General features: G+C 58.1%; 1 protein-coding gene across 1 annotated transcript in view; it reads right to left on the bottom strand.

Moving 5' to 3' along the window:
- Nucleotides 1-399: 399 nt before the first annotated feature.
- The window catches only part of LOC109310753 (mediator of RNA polymerase II transcription subunit 15-like), a 141,092-nt gene continuing 122,915 nt past the window's right edge, over nt 400-18,576 (bottom strand). The window contains exons 10-11 of the mRNA XM_019536095.1: nt 12,377-12,460; nt 400-549 (exon numbers count right to left, since the gene is read on the bottom strand). Coding sequence (XP_019391640.1) covers nt 403-549; nt 12,377-12,460 — 231 coding nt within the window. The 3' untranslated portion in view covers nt 400-402. The remainder of the gene's footprint in view (nt 550-12,376; nt 12,461-18,576) is intronic.

The following is an 18,576-nucleotide window of genomic DNA, read 5'->3' as shown; positions in this document are numbered from 1 at the left end:
AGGCTCCTGCCCAGCGGCTGCGCAGGCAGCGCAGGTACCTCACTCCGCAGCGCCTGCGCCTCCTGCAGCTGCCGCTCCTGGGCCTGGGCGCTGCCCTTGGCAGCCACCTGCGATGCCACCAGCTCATCTCGCAGCCGCTGCAGCGTGTCCTCGTGGTGCCACAGGCACGTGTGGCGGTGACGGAGCAGCCTGCACCCCTGCGTTGGCAGAGCCGAGCCTGCCCTGCAGCACGGGCCAACAGCCCCACGGCCCAGGGACGCCTTCTGCTCTGCAGCCTGGCCTCGGCCGCTGCCCTCCGCAGGCCCCAGGTCAGCTCCTGCACCTGGTCCTGCGCGCGACGCGGAGGGGCCCGGGCCGAGCCGAGCCAGGCCCCCGCCCTGCCCCTCCCGCCGCCACAGGAGCTCAGCCTGAGGCCGCGGCTACCTGCTCTGCCGCCTGCTGCCGCTCGTCCAGGCGGGCCCGCGCCAGGCTCTCCAGCTGGTGGATGGCGGCCTCCTGCTCTGCCGTCCTCTGCCGCAGTCCCTGCAGCGCCGCGCTGCTCTCCGCTGCCTGCGGGGCAACGGGGCAGTGAGCGAGGGCCCCGCAGCCCTGGCGACAGAGTGGGGCAGAGCTCGGGATGCCAGGGAGGGGGCACCTCATCGCTGTGCTCCAGGACCCTGGGTGACCCTGGCACAGAGCTGCCCTTGGCCCTTGCGTGTCCTGCCCCGGGCGGGCTCCTGGCTCCCTGCTGCCGGAGGGGCGTTCTCCTGCTTCGAGCACCGGAGCCATGGTGAAAAGCCCTCCGGCCTGGGCGCCTGCTGCAGCCAACACAAACAAACCCGGTGCCCCGGGCTGAATGCACTAGCCTGAGGCAGCTGCTGCCTGCGCTGGCACACGAGGCCCGCCGCGGGCAGGCTTGCCTGCTGTAGCCCCTCGTGCTGGCAGCGAGGGCGGCACGTGGGGGTTGGCGGGGCGACTGGGTCATCTTAGCCAGCACAGAGCAAGGACACTGCAAGGGCCCGCTGAGGCCTGACCAAGCTGGCAGCGAGCGTGGCGGAGGGCAGGCGCCCCGAGGCCGGGGGAAGGGGGCATGTACGGTCAGGCCCTGGCGCAGCGAGCCTGGCGGGGGGCAGCTCCTCGGGGTTGTGAGTGGCAGTGCCGGGCTCCAGTTTGCGCCCTGCGCTCCAGTTTTGCCTTTTCATATATATTTTAACTGGAAATTTCCAAGCTAAGGCTGGGGCTGGGCCCAGCCTGCGCACACCAAGGTGCTGTAATGGAAATCGTCGGTTGCCATGCCGACCGGCTCCGGGAGCAGATTGCAGGCACGTGAGCAGGGAGCGCGGCACAGAGCCGGGCCACTTAACCTCCGTCGCCGCCGGCTCTTGCGCGGCTGCAATTGAATTTAGGCCTCGTTTCTCCCTGCGGACTGCAGCCCTGCTCGGGCGGTGGCTGCCTGCGGCCGGCGAGGCGCAGCACAGGCCTATGCCCATGGCCCTGCCCATGCTGGAGGCCTCCGTGCCCTTTGCCGCGCCACGTCCGTGGGCAGCGCTGCCTGCCAGGCCTGTGCTCTGCCTGCTGCTGGTGGGTGGCCCACAGCAGGCCCGGGCAAAGCCCCCAGGAAACTGCTGCAGGGTCCCTCGGCAGCCCCCCGCCGGCTTCTCCAACCCGCGCTGCGGGCCTGGCCTCTCCCTGGCGCGCGGAGGCTGCACCAACCCCGGGCCGCAGCGCAGGTCCTCCCTGGGGCCACGGCTGCTTTCCTCTGTCAGCTCTTTTTGCTTTAACTCTGCCCAGACCGTGGCATGTATCTGGCAAGGTGCCTGTGGACACCTCGGGGGGGAAGCCAGCATGCTCTGAGCTGAAGGAGCAGGACTCTGGGCAGGAAAATCCCAGTCCACAGGGGACATGACCCTGTGGAGAAAGGCTCAAGCCCTCCCCACTCCGTGCTCACACCACACTGGTCTTTGGTCCCTGCCGTAGCTCCCACGACCCTGATCCCTTTGCCCGTGCGCTGGCTACAAAATCACCAGCCGGGCCCATCCCAGTGATGCAGCAGGGCCGCAGAGCTCAGCCCCAAGAAGCCAAAGATGTGGTCAGCGCGCCCGGCCTCGCCCCATGCAGGGTGACGTGCCTTCAGCCCATGGCGTGCGCCCACACGCTACGGCAACGCTGCCAGGCCGTGCTCCCGTTTGCGCTGGAGAAGCAAATGCACTGCCAACAGGCTCCCTGTCTGCAGGGGAGACCTGCTCCCACCCCAGGCACATGAGAAATGGCTAGGCACGCTAACAAGCATTCAACCTGTGCGGCTGCTTCAACCATGCTTCTGCGCCCGGCCAGCCAGGCTGCATGGTGCTGCCGACATCACGACCCAGGGCCACCCAGGCTGGTGCAGATGCCCCCGTACACTCCTGTGCCTCGAGCAGCTGCATGTGGCCAGGGAGTCTTGTCTCCAGCAGGAAGGGACAAGGGGCAGCTGCTGGGGCAGGGGCTGCTAGCCACGCAGCCTGCCCACCTGCCTCACCCCCTCCCCAGGGACCACGCAGGGCTGCAGGCTGGAGTCTCAGACATCCTGAGCCGAGGAAGGCCGCTCCAGCCTTGGCACGATGCAGCCTGGGACGGCCGTGCCGTGCGGGGAGCCGGGCCTGGTGCAGGCAGGGAGGCAGGAGCCGGGGCGTGCAGCACCGGGGTGCAGAGGAATCCTGGTTGCTCGGCAGCCCCCCAGTGCAGCGCAGAGCCCGGCTGCACCGCCGGCCCCGGGCCGCAGCTGACGTGACGGGCTGGACAACGCCCAGCGCCCAGAGCTGCGCAGCTCCCCGTGCCCGCGGCCTCCTGTGCTGTGGAATGACTCCGCTCCATGCAGCCCGGCGGGGCGAGCGCTAGAGGTGAGGGAGAAGCCCTGTCTCGCTTTAATTACTGCCTTAATGTTATTCTTTTCAGTGCCATGTTAATTGAAATTAAACAGCTGCCGCGTTCTGGCTGGGACAAAAGCGAATCCTTTCTCGCTGCTCTCTGATTTAATGAAGACTGACGTGCTGTGAGAAAACAAAAGGCAATTCAGCTGCCATATTTCACTGAAGCACACACAATCACCAATTAAAGGCAAAAGGAAAAGGAACTGTAAACCCGAGCCGGGACCGAGCTGGAAAGGACAGACCCACTGCGCCCGTTCTGAAGAGACAGGCAGCCTGGCTTCCAGGCAGGCCTCGGGCTGGCCCCCAGGCAGGGAGGCATCAGCGGGCCCTGGCAATCCCAGCCCTGCCCCGCCATCCTCTTGGCCCCCGGCGAGAGACCTGCAGCCAAATGGACCTGCTTCGCCTCCTCTCCCACCATGGCACAAGATGCAGGGAAGATGTGGGCATCGCAGCAGAGTGGCGGGGTGGCAGACATTGCGCCGTGCCCACTGACCAGCCCAGGGCTGGCTCCTGGCAGGGGGTACATGTGGCAGCCAGGGGCTGTGGTCTGGTCGGTGGGGGCACACGCAGATGAGGGCACACGTGGATGTCTGCAGTTTTCAGGCTCGGGACGTGGCCAGGCCCGGGCAAGGTCAGAGCACGGATGTCAGCGAGAGTCTCCACCCGCCCACGAGCCGCCTTCCTTCCCAAACCGAGGGCGCGCCGGCGATGCCATTCCACACTTAAAATATGCAAAACGAGGAGCCGGTGCAGACCTCATTAACACCCGCCTCCAACATCATTAAGATGTTTCCAAGAAAATTAATTGAGAGACTCATTAAAAATAAATTAAGAAAAATGTGTTGCAGAGCGCTTGCTCCAAGCTCGTAAATCATGGCTCAGAGCTTCGGGCCGCTGCACAGGCAATTAACGCCAGCCAATCTGTTTTATCCTGACTGCGAAAATTAGAAAGCAGACGTGGAGATTAGATTAGGGACGTCTGTCAGGCGGAACTCGGAGCGAATATTTTAGGATACAAAATGGAAATCAGGAAAACAAAGGGAGCTGAGATTTCACTCAGAGGAGCTGGCAGACAGGGTTGGGGAGGGATTCAGAGGTTTTCTGTTGCGAGGAAAGGTTGGCGCTGCGTCTGTTTAAACGCATGCCCACCCCACTCCCCTGCTCTTAGCCAGCACTTCCATAGGCACACGGACCCCCCGTGCCCGTGGGCAGACACTGGCGGCTCAGCGTGAAGGACAGTGTGTGCATGCCCAGAGTGCTTTGCACCGGCTGTGTCTCATACCCCCACGCCACCACGGCTCCCCTCCCCATGCTGATTACACATGACGATTTGCAAACATGGGCCGCTGGCGAGGCTGCGCGCTGGTGACTCAGCTCCGCACCATGGCACCACACTGTCCATCTGAGGCCTTCGAGCCACTTCATATTCACAAGCTGAACCTCACTGCCCTCCCGAGAGGCGCCAGCACTGTTATCCCCATCTTACACGGGGGAAGCAAAGGCCCAGATGCATTAGCACCTGATTTTCAGAGCCTGAACTAACTGCCTGTGCATGGGCCAAGAGGGTATCTGTGTTCCCAGGCTGTTTGCGCAGACAAGGGCCCCGCTAAGCAGGAGCAGGGACTGCCAGCAGCACACAAACAACACGCATGCATTTGCAAACTGAGCGCATGTCATTTAATAGCCCAGGTACAACAGACCACACCAGGATCGGACAGTGAGCCTGCGCCCAGCTGGGCAGGAGGCCAAACTTCTGACCCCGTGTCTTGACCCCAGCGAGAGGGAGGCAGTGCCTCTGTCCAGGAGACCGCTGCGCTGGTCCCAAGCTGACCTCCCCACCGGCCACGCGAGCCAGCGGAGGGATCTGGCATCTGCCTTCTTTGAGCAAGTGGGCAGGTGCCCGGTTTCTTGACCTGGCCCCTCCCTGCTGACCTGCGCTGGGCAGAGCTCGGGCTGCCACATGCCAGGAAGGCAGGGAGATTTCACCGTGGGTAGAGGGACTTTGAAATGTCTTTGACTATCTCCAGCTCATGTCAAAGGTCCCTGCATAGTTTGAGGCCCAGCTTTGCAGGCCCACCTGAGTTACAAATCACCCCTTCCCCGTTCACCCTCTGTGCTGTGCCACCTGAGCTGCAACTCGCATACACCCCCCGGCCCTGGAATCCTGCCTGCTTCTGGGGGCCATGCTTCAGCAAGGGCACGGAAAGCCCAATTCACCTGAAACACTTCATGTGGACTTGCAACCCCAAGCGATGGTGCTTTCAGTCACCAGTGTCAGGCCATTTTGAACCCGTCCATGTTACCTTCCTCTGCCAACTCCTCATGTTCCTGAAAAGGCCTCTGACGTCCCACAAGGAATGCACACACCTTACGCTTTCCTAGACTGCACCATCACCATTTCGCAAGAAGCCACGAGTCAAACAGCAGAAGGGAAGAATTCACTTAGAGCAAAAAGCAAATAGTATCATGTTAGCATTGTGACATGGGGACATGTCAGCATTATGACAGGTTTGGGATGTGACGAGGGGCTGGCTGGACCTGCCCCATCCGCTGGGTCTCTGCGGTGCTGGAAGAGAACATCAGCTTGTAAACGATACAGTTAATGATACCATCTGCAGGGAACCGCCTGGAGGAGTGGCCAAGAGCGTGGAGATAGTTGAGCAGCACAGAGCAGAGTGGGCCGCTTGGAAAACAGGTGCAGGGGAGGAGTGGCTCTGGAAGAGATGTGGGGTTGCAGAGGATGCTCAGCTGGACACGAACCTCTGGTGTGACCATGCCAGCAGGGCTGGTGCGGTCCCTGGAGCTGTAAGGGGGGTTTATGAGGGCTGCCAGCAGGAGCAGGGAGGTCAGATGACCTCTGTAATTGGCAGTGCCCTGACCTCCACTGGAACAGTGCACCTAGTTTGGTGGCAATGCTATGAGGCTGGAGAGGGTTCAGAGAAGAGCCATGAAAGTGCCTGTGCAAGGCCTGTCCTCCAAGCTGAAAGGAATGAGGGGCCGGGCTTACCCGAGGGAAAGGAGAGGAGCAACTAGATCCCAGTCATTAGCAGCTCTGCGGGTTGGATGCTTGAGAACTGAGGGCTCCTTCTCCAGCAAACAAGCACGTGCCAAGAACCAGGGCTGGAAGCTGCAGCCAGACAAAGCCAGAGATGTGTCGGGCTTGCAGTTCCCCTGAGGACACACTCCCCGTGGCTGGGCACCTCTACCCATGGGCTGGGCCGCAGGCAGGAAGTGTCGCACAGGAGGTCTGATGAGAGGTCACCCATTGCCTCTGCCCCGTGCTCCTGAGCTGGAGATGCCAAGTGAGATCATCTGCTTCCTACCAAACCACTTATGAGTCAGGTTTGCTTCAACAAGGACAGTGCAGATTGTCGGACAAGTCTCTGGGAGCCTGGGGCAGGAATCCAGCTTTTTGCTATCTCTAGCTGGGATTCTGGCCTGTCGCAGGCCAGAGGAGAGAAGCACGCACTTGAACGTTTGTGAGGTTGAGGCAGCAGCTGCCCTGAAATCTTCAGGTTTGTGCGCTCAGCCTGCATGTGGGTGGCTCTATTCCACAGTGAGGACTCGGAGACAGTCACCCAGAAGAGACTGGCATCCACTTCGTAGTTATGGAGGGGTGGAAAAATACTTTCATGAGAAAGAGTGTCAACAGCAAATGCACCTGACCATGGGCCTTTGAAGAGGGCCCCGGGGAAGCAGCTTCCCTGGGAAGCAAACCGATCACACCAACTGCACTATACTAAGGTGTCTGGGCGCATGCTCAGGAGGCCTGTGCTACTTATTTTATAGCAAAGGGTAAGGCAGGCCCCACCTTTCTGACAGCAGAACACCCACATCTCCTCCTCCCAGCTCCGCACTACCGTGGCGTCAGTCTCCATAACGGAGGTCAAACGCTGTTAGAGAAATACGTGGCAGTACCTCTCAGGCCCCATGAAAACGGAGCAGCCCAACAGAAAAATCCCAAGCACCCACAACTTGGAGCCACTGCAGGATCTGCCGCATTCTGCAGCCTCCCGCAGACATGCATGCTTCCACGCGCATGCAGCACAAGATGCCTGTCACGTGGCAGATGCCTGTCCTGCGGCTGGGTGCTCTGCCCCCTGTCGCATACACGGCTCTCAGCAAACAGAAAGGCAAACCCGCCTGTAAAAAAGTCCATCAGCCAGGGAAGCCACAGGCTCTGCTGCCCTCCCTGCGGGTGCTCGAGGGCACCAGAGCTGGGCTCTTTCAGCCCGGAAGCAGACGTGTCCCCCCCCAACAATGCCCTGCAGCGGCTCTCTCCCATTGCTGCAAACACCGCCAAGGGCCGCCCTGTTGCAGCCAACAGCAAAGCAAAGCAAAGCTGGAGCGAGATGGGGCGTTGAGAACAAGGCGCTCCTGTCCTCCACACCATCCCCTCGATTCGCAGCCCTCCCCTTTCTCTGCCGCACAGGCCTTGGGAGATGCACCCAGAGAAACTCAGGACATGCCCAGCTCTGACCAGAGCATCACAGGCCCAGAGCCTTCTGGCCACTGCGCCGCCGGCTGATGCCAGGCACCAATTGTGCAAACGCTTCCCCGTTCTCCAAACCATCGCATAACGGGGAGCTGCGACCTCCAACAGGTGCAACCAACACAAGGAACCAAGATTGGAGAGGGAAAGCAGCTTCCTATCAGGTCTCCATGCACATCTGCTGTGGACTCCAGGCTGTTGGGATGAAGCCACGGAAAGATGGGACTTAACACAGCCTTGCAGAAGTTCCTGCATGCAGATCTCCACCCTCAGGCCCGGGACACAGCTTCTGCGAACAAGCCATAATATCCAAAGGAGGGGTTTTGCCAAAAGCCAGATAAGCAGCTACTCCCACCCCATGAGGGAAGCATGCCCAGCGCTCTCCCTAGTTGAGTGAAGAGGATGCTCACTGAGTTTTCCAGGATACCTGAGGCTGACATAAAACGGGGAAGGACAGAGATGCCCATTAAACACTGCCTGTCGAGCTGTCCCAGGCACAACTGCGCTGAGAAGGAAGGACTGATGAGGATGCCTGATGGGCAGTGGAGTACGTCCTCCTCTGGGAGCAGTGGCAGCTAGCCAAAAGCCTACTTCAAACGTGACCCACAGCACATGAGGCCTCCCCGAATGGCAGCTCGACCAGGGCCAGTGATACCCAGGGCCCTCTCCACAGGGAGTATGGCAAACTCCAGAGGTGCCTGAGCAGCTCAACATCCCCATCTCTTCCAACATTTCTGCTCAGCCTTTCTCACCGGGCAGCAGTGCCCAGGACTGTGGGGCCACCAGCAGCAAAGGTGACAGGATGCAATCTTGGCAGGGAAACAACATCACCCACCTCCTTCCAGGCCTGGAGGTGGCCGCAGTGGGAGACACATAGGGGCCAGACCAGTGAAACTCTTGGCTGGGCACCTGTCACCCCAGGCAAGCAGACTTCCAACCCCCTCGCGCCCAGGTCTCCTGGACATGATGCCCGGAGCAGCTGCCTCGTGCTTTCTGGTGCCATTTGCTGGGTGCCTTGCTCCCCAGGGTGCTGATGCAGGTGACAGGCCCCGCCGTCAGTACAAGCAGCGGAGCTCCCCCAGAGCTCATGGGAAGGCAGGCATGGTCCCCCTCTTGGTGTGTGCATCTCTGGTGACCCACCCAGGCCCCTCCTCGCCGAGATGCGCAGCGAGTGCGTGAGCTTCCCAGCGGATGGCTGCTGCCTGCTGAGCTAGGGGTGGAGGCGGCCTGGAGGCATTTCTGGCACAAAGGACATGCCTGTGCTCAGGGGTTCTCATGCTGCCCCAAGGGAGCACATATGCCTTATGCAAGGGTGCTCTTTGATCCCTTGAACTTGGCAGGAAGGCCCTAAGGAAAGCCTGCAGCAAGCAGACGGAGCAAACTGGTGAGGACCCAGGGCCATCTTTGTACACAGTGCCTGGATCCAGACTTGTTCACAGGGCAGCTATGCTGGAGGGGCTGGTGCACTGCACGCCCATCCTGACACCATGGCCTGGCTTCCCCCCCACTCAAGAACTACTAAGGCTGCTGCTTAGCAGAGAGTGGCAGAAGCATGCAGCGGGCTGTGGGCACCGCTCGGTGAGGGTATGATGTGGTGTTTGAGTCTCTCGGCATGAGGGAGGTACAGGAATCTGCCCAAGAGCTGCAGCAGTCTTGGGAGAAGCCATTCTCCTTGGAGAAGCAGAGGGGAGAGGAGGCTGGTGCTGGCACCGACCTGCGGCTGCAGCAGCCGTGGGCACATCGGTGTTTTTATGCCCCAGCCCCTGTACGTCTTGACCGCAGGGGGACAAGGCTTCAAAGGCTGTCTTTAAATCACAGCAGCATCCCTGCCATCAACACATCCTGTGTCTATTTATAGGTGCTCAGCTCTCGGAATAACACACAGAGGCTGCTGGTGCTCATCTGGGCTATTATATAACAGCGCATCGTCGCTCCAACACAGATAACGGACTGCACTCCCCTCCTGGCAAGGAGTGGGGATACCTGGGACACATGGCCCGATGTGCCTTTAATCAGCCTTTGTCTGTCAGGGATTGCAGCACTTGGAGTGGACAATCCCATCCACAAAGGGCCGTGTTCCTTCGCCTGAATCCAAAATCCTCCCCCTCTGCATTCAAGGACTGGGCTTTCAGCTCCCCACTGCTGCCCTGGCAGGCTCTTTGGCCTGAATTCATTTCTGGGCAGGTTTGGCTGCTTATGCAGCATTTGGGGGAGAAAGCCTCGCTCCACATGCACGCTTGTTACTGAATGGGCAACGATCTACTCCGCAGGTACAGAATCCAGCCCCAAACGGCTGATCGCTAATTCCATCCCCTTGTCTGCTTTAACTAAGACCTTTCCTCCTGCATGTATAATTTTCATTAGTGCTGAAGTTATTTTCAATTTGTAATTAACGCCGTCTACTTCCCAGGATGCATGTCTTGATGGAATGAAAGCCTCCAGACAGCGCTGGGGGCCCGGCTCAGGCGAGGCGTGCAGTACCCGGGAGGGGCGGTAGATGTCTCTCTTTGCCTTCCTACGGCCCGCCCCGGCCCGGCGCTGTGATATAGTGCGTGATTCCGAAATGGCAGCTTTTTGAAAATTCACCTTGATTATCAGACATTAAAAGTGACTCATCCCGCAGTGACTGTCTGGCAGAAGGATGGGATCAGACAGCAGACAATGAGGGACTGGACGCATTAACACAGTATATTACAGAGCCCATCAAAAATACCTTTGTTCTGTCAAAGATCCAATCATTTCCTAGTTGTGTTCCTCTGAAGAGAAAGAATAAAAAAAACCCATAAGAATTTAAAGCCTCCCCCAGCCTGGCGTTCTGGGAGGGGAGGGACATGTTTTCTTAATGCCCGATCAACACGCGCAGCGAGACGGGACAATGGGGACGAGCGATGCCGCGCAGCGCTGCTCTGCTCGGAACGACTATCAAATTACGACTCCCGATACCGCTCATTGGAAACTCATTAGCGGGAGATGCACAAGCGAAGTATTTGTGGCTGCACTCACCTCCGCCACAATCTTCTAATCACACGCAGCATTACAGCACAGGACAAAACAGGGCTTTTCACACTTAATATTAAAAAACTCTAACAATGGAGCTTCAACCTGTAATCACCCCAGCACATTTCATCTGCCCAGGGAGAGGCAGTTTAGAAATGCCACCGCTGGTAAGTACCTTATAAGCAGATATAATAGCCCATAAGTACAAGCACAGAAGCCTTCGCAATTGCTGTACAGCCTGGAGCCCTGCAGCAGACACACGTGTGTGTTTACACTACAGAGAGCGTGGGTGTGTGGCTGGGTGAGACGTGCTAGGTCCCCTGCACTGCTGTGTGAGCAGCTGGCACACTCGCCTGAGCTCCTGCGGAGACAGAAACAGCCCAACCGGGAGGTTCTGGCTCTGGTTTTATCATTGTGATCGCTGGCTGATGCAGCCAGGGAAACTGTCCAGGGTTAAGCAGAGTCTGTATCAGTCGTGGAAAATACCCCAAAGGGAGCATGCCACAGATCAAAGGCAGCTCTGCAGCCTGTGCTCACGTGGCTTCCCCTGCCAAATACTTTCACTAATATGATTACAGCCCAAATTCCATAAACACCAATTTCCCATCTGTTTAATAGTCATACTGTTCTGTGTCACCAGAAGCTCCTCTGCCCCACCAATTGTGAACAGCCCATGGGAGCAACACCGTGCACAAGGCGATGGGTCCCGCATAGGGCACAAGGCGGAGGGGGTGGGATGCGGGCAGTGCCGCAGCAGACGCTACGGCCACTGGTGTTAGAGCTGCCCTGCAAACCAGGAGGCTGCCGCAGACACAGACAATAGCCCTGGCCTGTCTTGGAGCATTTGTGCGCCCCTCTTGCTCCTTGGGCCCCAATGTCAGTCCCAGAGGCAGGACGGTGCAGCCTGCAAAGCCTCCCACCCTGCCTCTTGGTCTCTGAACTACAGCGGGGAACAGTGCTTTCCCTTTGCTCAGGAATGGGCAAAAGCAGGTGCAGGCATTGGGGTGACAGGCCGGAGACCAGCTAGCTCCTCAGTAGAGATGCTGCCCTCAGGTTTATGGCATGCTTCCCAGGAGGCAGTGAACATAAACATGCAGTATGCAAAATCTCTGCCTGAACCTGATGAGCAGATGAAACGGGGGAGAGGAGGGTCCCAACCGCCCACACACTGAGAGTCTGTGGCACCGGGCGAGACTCATGAAAGGGAAAACAGGAAGAGAGTTTCCGTTGGTAGAATGTTAATGAGCCCGAAAGGTTATTGCTCTGCCGTTCTAGTGATAATTTCCAATTCTCTGTGTTCACAGGAAACTGGTACCTCAGGTCTAATCACATCTGGGTACTGTCTGGAGCAGACACTGTACGTTCGGCTGGTGTGGAATATCAACACACACACGCACCCTACCAGCAGCATGGTCAGAGTCTAGCAGGGAGAAATAACGAATGGGAAAGTCTTGCACTGCAGCTTTGCATTCTGCAAATGAGAATGATCTCATTATCTCTGCCAGGGACCCAGCCGGTCACTTGAAAAAATACATATTAAAAACCCTCTGCAGCTCCAGGGAGCCAGTCTGCTCCACGAGGAAGGAGAGAGGCAGGGACAAATGTGCAAAAACAAACATCACGGGGAACAGTGAGGACGGCACCAGTGCTGGGAACCTGCCTGGCTGCTGCTGGGACTGGCTTTCCAATACTGGCAAATCCTGAACTAAAGCAGGGAGCACAGGTGCCGGGCGCTGCCCATCCCTCCTTGGGTCCCTACCACAACACCCCACGGAGTACACGATGCCCTTTCTCAGGCCTTGGGGAGAAGCAGCTAGAGTCTAAGCTACCTGCCCTTTAGATCAACACTGTGTACCCGACAGAAGATGCAATCAAAGCTAGCTTCTCATTTCTCCCAGCCAGCCTGGAGGGTGGTGGGAACACCTCCCGCATGTGCTGGGAGTGGGGTCCCTGCCTGGGCAAGGACAGCAATCGTGGTGTGCGCTTTGATGGGTGGTACCTCTCTCAGTGCCGTGCTGCATTTGCTCCTCGTGAAGACCACTTCTGCCTCTGCTCCAGCCAGCTGGGCCTTTGCTTCTTGTACCTGCAGGTCAAAAATGACATGGGGCTGGTTAGGAGCTGCCCTCCATTTCTGTAGGGAATTGAGAGACCAAATCAGCAAAAGGTGGGGAGGGGGGCAGATGAGGGAGAAAGAGAGAGCAAATGGAAAATGGAAACCCCCAGCTATGATCCCAGCATGCTGTCATGCTCGGCTCTGGTCTCAGTCACAGCCATTAGCCTGCACATGCCACACGTCAACTGTATGACTGACACAACGCCTTGACAGTGGACACGTCTCCCTGGCAAAGCTGCAAGCTGCCCAGGCTGAAGGAGAGCTGGATAGTGAGGGAAGATCTGGGGGGAGACAGAAGGACCAAGGCATGATGGGAACAGGGGGCAGGGGTGGGATTGTGAGGCCAGCGTGGACGGAGGGAAGTGGTAGGAGCGTGCATGGGGAGCCCCAGGGCTGGGGAACTGGGCACAGATGGGAGCCTACAAGGCGCACAGTTGCACAGCTGTGCTAGTGCCATGCAAGAAGAAAGCCTTGCCTGGTGGTACCTTAGATGCTGTCAGGCACAAGCTGCCTTTCCTGGGGCCTGGAGGAGAAGCAGAGAGAGGACATGCTAAGTGCCATTACAACAGTAACGGATGTGCATCCAACACAAGACGGGCTCAAACAAAGCTGCTTTGTGCATGTTCCCTGGCCTGCTAGGCTGCAACAACACAACAGCATTCCCAGCCCTTCATCCTCATGCAGCTGATGATGGAGTGTGCCCTGGATGATGGAGTGTGGAGACTGGCTAACTTCACACCTCCCATTGCCTGGAGAAAGTAAGCTTTGGTACGGCAAACTTCAACCTTAGGAAACCAGGAAATACCCAGTCCCTGTAATGCAGCCTTCATCTGCCGTGGGGGCTGGCTACTGCTGGAGGAATGGTTTGGAAAAAGGAGGGTGCAGAAGCAGCCCCATGGACTCCCCTTTCCCAAATGTCTTCCAAGGCACTCAGGCTCAGTGGGTTCGTCAGTCGTTCGTTACCAGGCTGGATGCAGGAGGAACTGGGTGAGTATGTCTGGCCTGTGAAATGCAGGTCAGATTGAAAGACCAATGGTTCCACCTGACTTGAGTCCATGAATCTGCAATAACAAGCCAGAAGTGTGGACTCAGAGAACACACCATTTGCCGCCTGTGTGCAGCTGCAGGTTGGGTTCATGTGCGCCAACAGCAGGCACCAGCAGGGGTGACATGTCCCTGTGCATGGGGGCAGGTCTCTCTGGTGCAGTGGCATGGATGTCCCCAAAAGTCCTGGCATCACTAAGAAGTGATCACAGCCCAGGAGCTCAGGAAAGGCTTTGTAGTGTTGAGACAGTGCAGAGACCGCTGCATAGACATGTTGACCCCACTGTGCCCACGTGGTCCGCCAGCCTGGCAAGTCAGGACCTGCTGCATGCTAAGGATCTGCTGAAATTTGCTTCAAGGCAGCGGGCAATGAGGCAGAGAGAGCGAATGCCACTCCTGAGATGCTGGGCAGGCCAGGGGCCCTGCTGTGTGTGGAAGGGGCTAGGGCTCCCGCAGGTAGTGCGTGAGGGCAGCTGTGACGTGTCCCAGCCAGATTCTCTGGGAGCCTGAGGATTCACAGTAACGTGGGCTCAATCCAAGGTCCACATACATGCAAGGCACAGAAGCTGGAGGCAGCAAGGAGGGAGGTAATTCCAAGACATTCCCGCGATGTCAGTTCATGGAGCGACTCCCTGCAGTAGCTCCGTTTCCCCAGCCACTAGCTGTGTGGTCATGGACACTGGGACATCTGCAGCACAGTGAGGACTTCCTCTTTGATGTGCAGTGGGGAGTAGCAGAGAAGATGGTTATACATTGCTCCAAGGGCACAAGCCTCCAGCTGCAGAGGTGCTACACATCAGCTCAGGCAGCGAGAACTGCAGATCAAGCGGCCCTTGAGTCGAGCTCTCAGGAGTGTGTGTGAGACTGAGTCTGCGAGCTGCCGGCATGCAAGGTCCGTGCTGCACCAGCACTGGTGCGTGGCTCTGTAGTAATCAGCACTGTCCTTACAGCTGTCCTGCCTTGTCCAGCCTAGTCCCATGGCATCGGCTTGCCTCCTGGCCAGGTATTAAATACAACTAGTGCTGCTAACTGCACAGCGCGGGCTCCCAGATTGCTCCTGCCTACAGCCCAGGACTCCAATCCCCCAGCCAGGGCACTGCATACCAGTGCTCAGAGATGTGTATGAGCTGCTGGCACAGCTCCTTGCACTCAGTCCTGCCAGGCAGCATGCCCATGGTGCTGGGCCCTCAGCATCCTTGGCCATCTCTGCAAGATCCCTCAGCAATGCCAGGCAGCCTGCCACGCACAGCCCCTGCACCAGTCTAATCAGGTGCAAACCCCCATCTATTCATCCACACAAGAGTTTACATGGACTTTCCCTTCTCTTTCTGCACCCAGCCCAGCCCCTCAGGATGTCACGATGGACACCCATCTCATCTACCTAGTCCCTTGTCTGCCCTGTTCAGGGTCACGCAACTGCTCATGTAAACATAGTGGGCAACTGCACATCGCACTTGTTCCGATCAGAAGCATAAAGGAGGGGCAGCTCCTTCCGAACTAGATTGTGCTGCAACCACAAAGAGGCATCTCTAGACCTGCATGGAAACACCCGTTTCTGGAGCCTGTTAGCATGGAGCCAAAATTATAGGCTACAGCTCTCCCCATCCCTTTCTTTCCCTCTGAATTAAAGACCATCCATGGAAGACTCTCACTTCAAGACCCAGCCAAGCACCTTCTAATATCATGCAAAGTGCCTGAAGAATAAATTGCTCCCATCAGAAATAAAGCATTTTAGTTTTGCCACAAGCAAGCAGATCTGTGTTTATACGTCGCTCCAAAGGCAGCTCCATCTTTACGCTCCTTTTCTTTTGATGCACAAACCTGCATACCGCAGTGCTGTGATTGGACTTGGCTCTGGAGCCGTGCAAGTGTAAATATTCATTGGAATCCAAGATCGTTCCCCCAGCCTCTCCTCAAGGCTCTGCGGCTGTGCAAACAGCCGTGGCTCCACGACCACCGCAGCCTGGAGGGTGCCTGTTTCTCCGCAGCCCGCGGACTCCTTTACAGAGGCAGATGTCGGGAGCCAGCCCTGCAGGCCATTTCAGCCAGCAGCAACGTTGTCTGTTCCCTCGGCAATCATCCATGTTTCGCAGTACGAGTGACAGGTCCCCGACTATAGCTACCCCGTGCCACAACCATGCTTCACACACAGCCACCAATGACTCCTGCAGACACACACAGACTGCCTGGCCCTGGCTTTGAAGCCACGTCCCCAGGCAAACTCACCCCCATCCCCCAAGACATGGTATGTCTGCATGCTTTCCACCCTGCCCTCCCATTCAGCATGCCCACAAGTACAAGCCCTTATGGACATCACATGTGCCCTTCTGCCCACTGGCTCCGGAGTGTGCAACATGTGTGCGTTCATGTGCATCTCCCACTGACCCACCCAGAGCTCAGGAGTGCGCGCACACACACCGCACCTCCCAGGCACAAGCAGCTCAGTGCAGTCGCAGTGTGCTCACCTCTGCCATGCAAGGTGCTAAGATGACCCCAGCACGGCAGAAAGGTGTGAGCTGACAGGATGCGGTGCGCAGACTCCTCCATTACCTGTTCCTCTGAGCCTTTACTAAAACCAGGCAGCTCTGAGCAGCCTCTAGAAGAACCGCAGACACGCACAAAAGGCTGCCTGGGGCTGGCAGGGGCCAGTCTCCCACAGCTCACCCTGCTGGTGGTGCTGCAGCCAAGAGGCACAGGTGAGAGGCCATCCAGGCCATGGGATACTCGGCTCAGCCCTACCTTGGCCCTGCCTGTCTGTGGCCATGTGCCGGGCAGATGGTAGCTCTTTCTGCTGCTTCCCTGGGTGGTCTCTCACCAAAGGCTTGGAGCAAAAGGGGTGACTGGGCGTGCGTGCAGGAGTTGGCACGCAGATCCTTGGCTGGGAACTGAACTAGGAGTCCTGACAGCAGATCTAGACTTGCATCTTGGCCTGGGCTCTCCTTATCTCTGTGGCCAGGGGCAGAAGCACATGGCTTGCTCTGGAGCCCCAGGCACAAGCAGCACATGTTGCACAGATGTGCCACCTCCCCACGCCAGCCCACCAAGGCCGCTCGCATGTTTATGCTGCTGTCAGTAGCATCTCTGCTCCTTGCTGGGTTTCACCACATCCTGAGGCCGATGCTCGGACTCTCACGTGCCTCATTACTAGAGACGTGGGAGCACCAGAAGCCACCACCATGCCATGTCGTGCACAGCTCCCCGTGGCCAGGAAGGCAGAGGAAGAGTGCTGTAAGAAGTCAACTAAGGACCAGCTTCCCTGGGGAAAGCAGCACTGTGGTACTACGGTGTGGGATGAGGACATCACAGCCAGCCCAGGGGCCAATGGTGGCGTGTCAGAAAGCCAGCAGCAGCCGAGTCGGGACAGGCACTGGAAACAAAACAGCATCCCCATGCTGGGACCAGGAGAGCAACCCCTCAGGTTTGGGCACATGTTCCCTTCTAGGGGGACCCAGCCCTGCAGTCCAAGCCTCCCAGGTGCAGGCCCCTCTTCTGCAGCGCTACCGCTGTGCAGGTCTGCTGCTCAGAGAGAAGTATTCACACATTCCTGCGCTGGCTGGTGTATCTCCTGGGCCTTGACCAATGTGAGCAGCACTTCAAGCCACAGGGCTAGGCAAGGAGTGATTCTACTGCTCCAGAACACCGGGCCTCCTGCCAACCGACCACTGCCATGTCTGCTTTACAGCCCTGTGTCAGAGGCTCAAATTCATTTGGCTGCAGGCTATGATGTGTGGTGCAATCCACCTGCTACCTTCACGGTGCTGACTTCCAGCCATATGGGCCTAGCATGACCCAAGCATGTGGCATAGGAGGGAAATCATCCTCCACAGACCCAGACTAGCCAAGGAAAGGCAGAAAGGCAGTGAGCAGGGTCCAGAGGAGGGCCACTCGCATGGTCAGGGGGCAGCAGGGCAGGCCCTACGAGGAGAGGCTAAGGGACCTGAAGATGTTCAGCCTCCACAGGAGAAGGCTGAGGGGGGATCTGGTGACTGTCTACAAACTGGCCAAGAGGGACCAGCAGGCATTGAGAGAAACCCTGTTCACCCGAGCACTACCAGGGGTAACAAGGAACAACGGTCACAAGCTGGCAGAGGGCAGGTTTAGGTTAGATATCAGGAGGTGCTACTTCACAGTCAGGGCGGCTAGGAGCTGGAACCAACTTCCAAGCAAGTGGTGCTGGCTCCTACCCTGGGGGTCTTCAAAAGGAGGCTGGATAATCACCTAGCCGGGGTCATTTGACCCCAGTACTCTGTCCTGCCATGGCAGGGGGTCAGACTTGATGATCTGCTCAGGTCCCTTCCGACCCTAGAAACTATGAGCCGTGGCAGGCTGCTACGGCCTTTCAAGAGCATTCATGAGGCCAGTGAGATACCTGGGTGCCAGCAGTGGGAAAGAAGGAACTTGCTGCCCCTGCCTGTAAGTTTGCAAGGCATTGCAGGGGACCAGACGGGACCAGCCTTGTGGGGAGAGGCCCTTCAGGAAGCGAAGGCACAGGGCTACTTCCTGCATGGAAAGCAGCAGCAACTGAAGAAGTGCAGCCGGTCCTGGGGAGCAGGCTGAGAGTCAGGAGCTCCAGGCATCAATGTGGGCTCAATGTTTCATACGAGCTCCTGGACCTCGCCTTCTGGAGTTGAAATGGGAGTCAAGTTCCTGTCCTTCCCCTGCTGACACAGGCACAGGGCACAATGACTGGGGAGGGATGCAGTGGCAGTGACACGAGGACCACTGGAGGAGGAAAACCCCTGACTGCACCCGACTGGAACCTGCTAAGCCTGGCTGCCCATGAGAGTCCCCTTGGTCTGTCACTGGGCCAGGGCAGGCACACAGGCAAAGCTGTGAGGGGGAAGCCAGATCTCTCCCTCTGGGTTGGTGAGTTTGTGGGTCATGGGCACCAGAAAGGATGAGAGTGCCCACCTCCTTGTGAGCAAGATGAGCCATCTGGCTGACACTGCAGAGTGCGCATGTGGCCCCAGTGGAGGAGTGCTGGGAGACTGGTGCTTGCCAGTTGGGCCCGCAAGCTTGGGAGGATGCTGCATGCTTCTTAC

The sequence above is a fragment of the Crocodylus porosus genome, unplaced genomic scaffold, assembly GCF_001723895.1.
Source record: "Crocodylus porosus isolate Cpor-Errol unplaced genomic scaffold, CroPor_comp1, whole genome shotgun sequence".
Taxonomy (NCBI): domain Eukaryota; kingdom Metazoa; phylum Chordata; order Crocodylia; family Crocodylidae; genus Crocodylus; species Crocodylus porosus.
Note: the sequence above shows the minus strand (reverse complement) of the source record. Positions and strands in the feature narration are given on the sequence as shown.